Source organism: Tupaia chinensis, unplaced genomic scaffold, assembly GCF_000334495.1.
Source record: "Tupaia chinensis unplaced genomic scaffold, TupChi_1.0 Scaffold000477_1, whole genome shotgun sequence".
Lineage (NCBI taxonomy): Eukaryota > Metazoa > Chordata > Mammalia > Scandentia > Tupaiidae > Tupaia > Tupaia belangeri.
The window spans coordinates 737,648-745,520 of NW_006159986.1; the positions used below are offsets into that span (position 1 = coordinate 737,648).

Genomic DNA, 7,873 nt, shown 5'->3' on the forward strand with positions numbered 1-7,873 from the left:
GTTCAAGTCCTGAATCTGGTAGCTTTCTTTCTCACTTCCTCGCTCCACACTCTCACCCTCTGTCTCTCTCTGGTCAGATTAAAAAAAAAAAAAATCAATGAATGAATAAATAAAAATAAAATAAATAATTATTTTTTAAAAATAAATGAATGAATAAATAAAATCAAAAATAATTATTTTTTTTAAAAAGTTTCATGTTTTAGAAATTTTTTTAAAGAATTATTATCACTATTTTTCAATTTTGACCAAAGAGAGACAGAGAGAAAGAGCAAGCCAACAGGTCAGGGGCTCAAACTATATTCAGCCATGTGGGAGTCCAGCACCCTTAACAACCACACCACCGGCCGGCCCCATCATGTTTTAGAATTTGATGGTGGGAGGTGGCAAATCCAATGGGCTATGACTAGATCATGGTGACAACATTTACAGAAGCAATGATCTTGTGAATTAGTGATGTCTCGTGAGACCTGCTGAGTTTTAAGTCTCATGAGGCTAGATCTTTTTTTTTAAAGAATTATTTATTTTTATTTTATTTATTCCTTTCATTTTATTTTAATTTGACCAGAGAAAGACACAGAGAGAGAGAGCGGGAAAGTGAGAAAGGAAGCCACCAGGTACGAGACTTGAACCGTGGTCGGCCATGTGGGAGTGTCCAGCGACTTAACCACCACGCCACCTGCTGGTCCCGTGAGGCTAGATCTTGTAAGAGCTGGTTGTTATGAAAGAGAGAGCTAAGCTGGTGGCATGGTGGTTAAGTAGCTGGATCCCACTTAGCTGACGTGGTTTGTATTCCAAACTTGGTGATTTAAAAAATACACTGGACATGTATACACAGGAGCCCAAAATCCTAAAAGGAGGAAGAGGTAAGAGAAGGGGACTGCGGTGTGACCCATTCCCATTGGGGGGGCTTTCTCACTTTCTCTCTCTTTGGTGAACACATACACCCTCTGACAAGTAAGAGAAAGTTATCAGAAGCTCTTTCACACACATGAGCTTTCTCTCTGCACACCCTGTAATCCCGTATGCTCTGCCAGCAGTATTATAGGCCAGTTTGATGCTGGGCCTATCCTGCTGAAACTTCTTTCTTTCTTTTCTTTAATGTTGGTAGAGGGCACTTGCATTTGTCAGAGAAAGACGAAGAAGGAGGGAAAGTAAGAAAGCACCCCCTCATGGGGAAAGGCCATCCCAAAATCCCTTCCCCTTTATTTCTCATTTAGAGATTTTGTGCACAAAGGCACATGCACCTAATGTTTTTCCCAAGTTACTGGGTCCAGGACTCAAACCACATAGCCGGCTATGCAAGATCCAGGTGCCTTAACCACCATGCCTTTGGACTTTACAGTCACGAGAATTGTGAGTTAATAAACCTGTACTTGTTTATAAATCTCCTAGTCTCAGGTAACTGTTAGCAATGCAATAACAAATTGAGACCACCCCTCCAATTCTCCATCTTCCAATTAACTGGCTAAGAGATCCCCATAATGGTAAATGAATGAGGAAGTAGCAATATTATTAAAAAAAAAAAAGAAACTTGACAGTCAACAGGTGAACTCAGAATTCACCTGTATAAACAATGAATCAAACTCTACAAGTATAGATATAACTAAAGTATGTCATATTAAAAATCAAGGACCTTGACAGGAGGTAAACAATGTCTCTTTATAGCAGTCTAGCAAACGTGTTTATAGCTGTGTTTCTTAGCACCTTTGCTTGAAGTACCTTAGTGTACTATAACCCATGACTAATAAGACATACTATTGTAACTAGTTTGAACAAATCCACACAAGCTTAGCTTATTAAATAATTATCTAAGCCCAGCACTTCACCCACTTCACCACAATCCTCACCATGACTTGACGCACAAGCTTAATGGTTTCACTCCAAGGTCTATTTTGGTTAAATTTTGCATGGAGTCGTTCCAAGAGAGAACTCATCTTACTCAGCTTTTCCGACTCTACGATATAAATCAGAGAACATCATTAGAAACTTCTAGGAATACCTTCCCGAACTTTTCTTCTAAATCTTCATCTCAGTAAGAATTCAGTTAAAGTATATTTTAGTATCATTTACTTTAAAAAACATATAAAGAAGATATTTTCAATGGTGAGAGGACATGTAAATGATGGATCTCATGTAAGGGACACCACAGAAGAGTACTTCTTTCTCTTTTTTTCTTCTCATTTGCTAGAGTGGACGTGCACTAGCCAGAGAGAGAAAGAAGGAAAGTGAAAAGGCATCCTCCAGGCAGAATGGTCACAATGCAATTCCTTCTCTTCCATTTTTCCTTTCATGATTTGGGCATGCATACACATGCACCCTGCATGTTTTTCAAGTTGGTGGGTCTGGGACTCAAACCACATAGTTAGCCATATGTACCTTAACTACCAAAATAATAACTGGCCTCAGTATTGCTTTTCATTCAAACTTTTAATTTGACCAGAGAGAGAGAGAGAGAGAGTGAGAGACCAAGTTGCCAGGTCTGAGACCCAAACCATGATGTGGTGTGGGAGTCCAGCATCTTCAACCACCATGCTACCTCCTAGCCCCACAAACTTTTTCTTTTATTATTTATTTGTTATTATTATTTTTTAATTGGCTATAGGGCATGTATGCTCACCACAGAGAGAGAGGAAAAGTGAAAAGGCGAGCATGTGCAAGTCTACTGCCTTAACCACCACACCACCTGTTGACTCCTCTATTCAAAGCATTTTTTATTTTTTTAATTACTTTATTGGGGCTGGAAGGTGGCATAGTGGTTAAAGGAGCTAGATTCTCACATGACTGACTATGGTTCAAGTCCCAGATCTAGCAGCTTTCTTTCTTGCTTTCCCTTTCTCTCTCTGTGTTCAAATTAAAAAATAATAGTAACAGGAGCCAGCAGGTGGTGTGGAGTTTAAAGGTGATAGACTCCCCTATAGCCGACTATGGTTCAAGTTAGCGTAATGGCTATGTCGCTGGACTCCCATGTAGTCAACTGTGGTTCAGAGTCCCGGACCCCGTGGTTTAAACTCACGCCGGGTATATGTGCGTGCATGCCCAAGATCACAAGAAGAGAATGGAGGAGAAGGGACTGTGGCATGGCCATCCCTCCAGGGGTGGTGATTTCTCACTTTCTGTCACTGTCTCTCTCTGTCTTTCTGGCGAGCACACGTACCCTACAGCAAAAAAAAAAAACACCTCTCCAAGAATTACTTTTTTAAATTTTATTATTATTTTTTAGTTTAACTAAAAAGAGACAGAGAAAGAGACAGTGAGAAAGCAAGCCATCAGGTCTAGGATTTGAACCACAGTTGGACATGCAGGAGTCCAGCACCTTAACCACACACCATCTGCTGGCCCCAGTAATTTTAATGTACCAATACAGACTTCCTTAAAGTTTTTTTTAAAGAATCATTTTATTTAACTTTATTTATTTATTTATTTAAATATGACCAGAGGACAGAGCAAGAGAGAGGGGGAAAGTGAGAAAGCAAGCCACCAGGTCCAGGACTTGAATCACAGTCAATCATATGGGAGTCCAGCACCCTTAACCACCACACCAAGAGCAGGCCCAATTTTTTGTAATAACTTTTTAAGAAGCCTGTGGGGGGACCAGCAGCTAGCGTAATGACTATGTCGCAGGACTCCCACGTAGTCGACCGCGGTTTGTGTCCCTGACCCGGTGGCTTAAACTCACGCCGGGCGCATGTGCGTGTGTACCCAAGATCCTGAAAGGAGAATGGAGAAGGAATTGCAGCGTGGCCATCCCCCCTGGGGGGTGATTTCTCGCTTTCTATCTCTCTGTCTCTCTCTGTCTGTCTGGCAAGCGCAACCACCCTATAGCAAAAACCTCTCCCAAAAAAAAGAAGCCTGTGGGGCCAGCAGATGGCGAAGTGGTTACATTGCTGGACTCCCACATGGCCAACCACAGTTCAAGTCCTAGACCCAGTGGCCTGAAAATCATGCAGGTGCGTGTGTGTGCATGCCCAAGATCCCAAGAGGAGAATGGAGAAGGCAGTGCAGCATGGTCAACCCCCCCGGAGGTGATTGCGCACTTTTCCTCTCACTGTCTCTGTATGACTCCAGCAAGTGCACACACCCTATGGCTAAAACCTTAAAATATAATACTTAAAGTATAAAGTAATAAAAATAAATAAATAAAAGCATGGGGGCCAGTAGGTGGCAGGTCAAGGTGCTAGCCTCCCACTTGGCTGACCATGATTTGAGTCCCAAACTTGGCAGCATGAAAATCATGCCAGGCACATGTGTGTACATGTCTAAAATCCTGAGAGGAAAATGGAGGAGAAGGGATTGCCCTGGCCATTCCCTCTAGGGAATGATTTCTCACTTTCCTTCTCTGTCTCTGTCTCTCTTTCATGAGCACAAGGCCCCTATAGCAAAAAGTCTTAAAAAAAAAAAAAAAAGGGCTAGCTGGTGGCACAGTGTTAAGGCGCTGGACCCCCCACATTGTGGACATGGTTCAAGTCCTGGACCCAATAGCTTGAAAACTATAACAAATGCATAGATAGATAGATAGATAGACAAATAGATAAATAAATAAATAAATAAGATTGGTTCTTGGACTAGATATATAAATGAACTTCCTAAACTTTCCAACCTCCTTCTAATTCTTGAACTACCCGATGTGAGCACGTAACTGTGCCACAGAACACTGGAGATTAAAACCACATATTTTTGAGATTACATCTGTGAGGAAGTGTAGATAAGTTCATGTGAAAATGTCATACAACATAAAGTGAGAAATGCACTTAAAAGCAGAAACACATTACTACTTAAATTCTAAGAATGTGGCCAGCTAATGGTCTGGTGGTTAAGCAAGCTGAATCCCGCATGGCTGACCACACAGTCTGAATCAAGCCCAGTGATTTGAAAGACACTCTGAGTGAATGTGAATGTCTGCCCAAAATCCAGAAAGGAGGGGATAATAAGAGGAGAAAGGACTGTGGCATGACCATTCTCCATGGGGGACACTTTCTCCCTTTCTCTTTGTCTGTCTAGTGAGTACATGCATCCTTTGACAAATTAAAAGAAAAAAACAAAGACATCCAAAGGAAGAAAAGTTCATGATCAATTGCAGGATAGGGGGTGTTACAGAATAAGTGACAGTTGATGGAAGAATATAAGGTCAATCAGTTAAGACAGCAAGGAGAAGCTCTTCTAAAGCAAAATTCAAACTCCTTCCTTCAATGCCCTTGTCTTCTGTGAAGCTGATTTTTAGGCCATTTCAACCTGTCTATACTTCTAGATACATTTCTGCCAATTTTTTTTAATAGTATTTTTTAAAGAATTATTTTATTTAACTTTATTTATTTATTTTTATTTTACCAGAGAAAGACAGAGTGAGAGAGAGACAGGGAGAGAAAAAACAAGAAGGCAAGCCGCCATGTCCAGGACTCGAACCACAGTCGGCCAAGTGAGAGTCCAGCGCTCTTAACCACCACACCACCTGCCAGCCTCAATTTTTGCCAATTTCTGCTTTCAAGTAGAAACTATACAAAGATGATTAAGGAATGGCCCTAAACTAGAGAGTATAAGTAGAACTATCCCCTAAATGCTAAGGAAGCATTTATATTGGTGTGTGGAACTTTAGACCATCTGATAAAGCTCCACAAAATAAAGCTGTTCTTCAACAGTTCTGAGTTAATTTGGCCATTGCCAGAATGAAATTTAGTTTAGTTCAAAAATAGACAATAGCACTAAACACTGTGATATTCTGGGAAACTGCAGGCTTTTAATATGAAGAAGGGCAGGGGCTGGCTAGGTGGAGAAGTGGTTAAGGGTGCTGGACTCCCCACATGGCTAACAGCAGTTTGAGTCCTGAACCGGGCCTGCTTGCTTTCTCACTTTCTGTCTCTTTCTGGTCAAATTAAAATAATAACAATAATATAATGAATAAAATTAAGTAAAATAATTGTTTTAAAAAAAGGAACCTAGGCATTTCACTTCACTCCTAAATATCCTCCAGTAGTGTTACACAGTTTTGTACTATCGTTCTGTTGTTAATCAGACATCTCTTCTGGGATGAGATATAAGCAAATTTTAGACCACTCTCCCAGTCTCCCACCACTTGAGGCTAAAATTAATGCTCTAAGGCAACTGTCCCTAGTTGAGCAGGGAATCTTCACATAAGTTGAGAGTCCCCATCACCCAAAAGTCGAGGGCTATCACCACCGAGAAAGGCACAGTCAGAATCTAACACGCACGTATTCCTCCTTTCAGACTCGGTGCCCTCCGGAACGCTGCTCCCGTAGGACATCGGCGACCACGTCCTCGCACAGATCGGCTCGCCCCAAGCAGTGTCCCGTCCCCTCCTTTCCTCCTCAGTCACTCACCCTCGGTTTCCCCCTGAGCCTTCATCCTGACGGCGGGGAGGACTTGGATCCGCCACAAGAAGATATGCCCTTCCCCACAAACAACGGGGAACCCAGCTGCCTTGGGCTCCCGGGACGCAGGGCACCAATGTTCCCCACTTTTCCCAGGAAGGCTCAGTCTGAAGTCCCCGGCGGCAAGAAGAGAAGGGTGCTCGCGGCCGCCGCCATCTTCCTCAACGGAACTTCGCAAAGATCGCGAGATTAACCGTGTTCTTGCGAAAGACTGACAGGAAGAGGGCAAGCCAAAATATCGCGAAAACTGGTTTTGTGAGCCTACCGCGAGATTTCTTCCCACCCAGGTTTCTGCACCACAACGGCTCGGGTCCCTGTTCTTTTAATAGGCGAGGTTCGGATTATCTGTAAAACCGGCATTTTTTGTTTTGGCCAGCAATAAAATAGTTCTCACCCAGTCTCTACTGAAAGACTATGTTTACTAAAAATATTGATTTGAGGGACGTGTTATCAAAGATATATTTTCCTTGAAATACCGAAGAACATAATTTACGTCTCAAAAAAAAGATCTTGGGGCTTTCGCTTTGTAACACGACATTCGAAGCCAACCCAGCTTTTAATAACCATGTTCTAATATTTTTTTTTCAATTCCAGAAATATTTCTTGAGTTCTAACTATTTTTGAGCATTTGGTTAATTTTGGAGAGAGATAAACTTGCAGCAGTCAAAGCCCGAGATCTTAATTTTGTTTTAGTATCTATAATCGTGTCCTTTTTTTCGTAGTGCTAGTGAAAACAAGCAGCGCTTAGCTCATTCTCTACACTGCAAATCACAGAATGTGTAGTCATATTTCATATGTCAATATATACAAAGAAATTCAAAGTAATGTTGAGAAGTTCATGGTCACTGAACTAAAGAACTAGAATTACGGAACAGTAATATTTGGATGGAAGTTAATATGGTTAAGGCTATTTATTATTCTTTTTTTTTTTTTTTTTGCTATATGACACGTGCAAGTGCCAAAATGTGGACAGCCACACGGCAATCCCTTCTCCATTCTCAAGATTTTTGGGCACTCATGCACAGGCACGTGGGATTTCTCAAGCTGCAGGTTTAGAATTTGAACCACCCAGTCAGCTATATGGAATCCAGGGCCTTAACCTCCCTGCCATGTGATGACCCAAAGCTATTTATTTTTCCCTAGTGTTTTTGTTTGTTTTTGTTTTAAATTTATTTATTTTACATTTATTCACTGAACATCATCACAACATACAAAATGTGATTTCCCATCCAGAATACACTGTACATTGGCTTAATCATACATGTTCTCGTCAACAAATAATTTTCCATTTCTCGTCTCTTATATATATATATATTTTTTTTTTTTTTTTGGAGAGGTTTTTGCCATAGGGTGCATGTGCTCGCCAGAGAGACAGAGAGAGATATAGAGACAGAAAGAGAAATCACCTCCCAGGGGGGATGGTCACGCCGCAATCCCTTCTCCTCCATTCTCCTCTCAGGATCTTGGGCACGCACGCACACACGCCCAGT

The 7,873-nt window shown here is 41.5% G+C and overlaps 1 protein-coding gene across 6 annotated transcripts in view; it reads right to left on the reverse strand.

Annotated features, from left to right (window-relative positions):
* Nucleotides 1-6,572, reverse strand: part of MED1 (mediator complex subunit 1) — a 61,751-nt gene extending 55,179 nt beyond the window's left edge. For 5 of the 6 annotated variants that reach the window (XR_003550606.1, XR_003550607.1, XM_006155887.3 and 2 more), the window contains exons 1-2: nt 6,333-6,572; nt 1,848-1,954 (exon numbers count right to left, since the gene is read on the reverse strand). Coding sequence is in view for 3 of the 6 variants with exons in the window: in XM_006155887.3 (XP_006155949.1) it covers nt 1,848-1,954; nt 6,333-6,357 (132 nt within the window). In the remaining 3 variants the exon portion in view is untranslated. The remainder of the gene's footprint in view (nt 1-1,847; nt 1,955-6,332) is intronic. The other variant, XM_027774753.1, reaches the window with a different exon arrangement.
* Nucleotides 6,573-7,873: the final 1,301 nt, after the last annotated feature.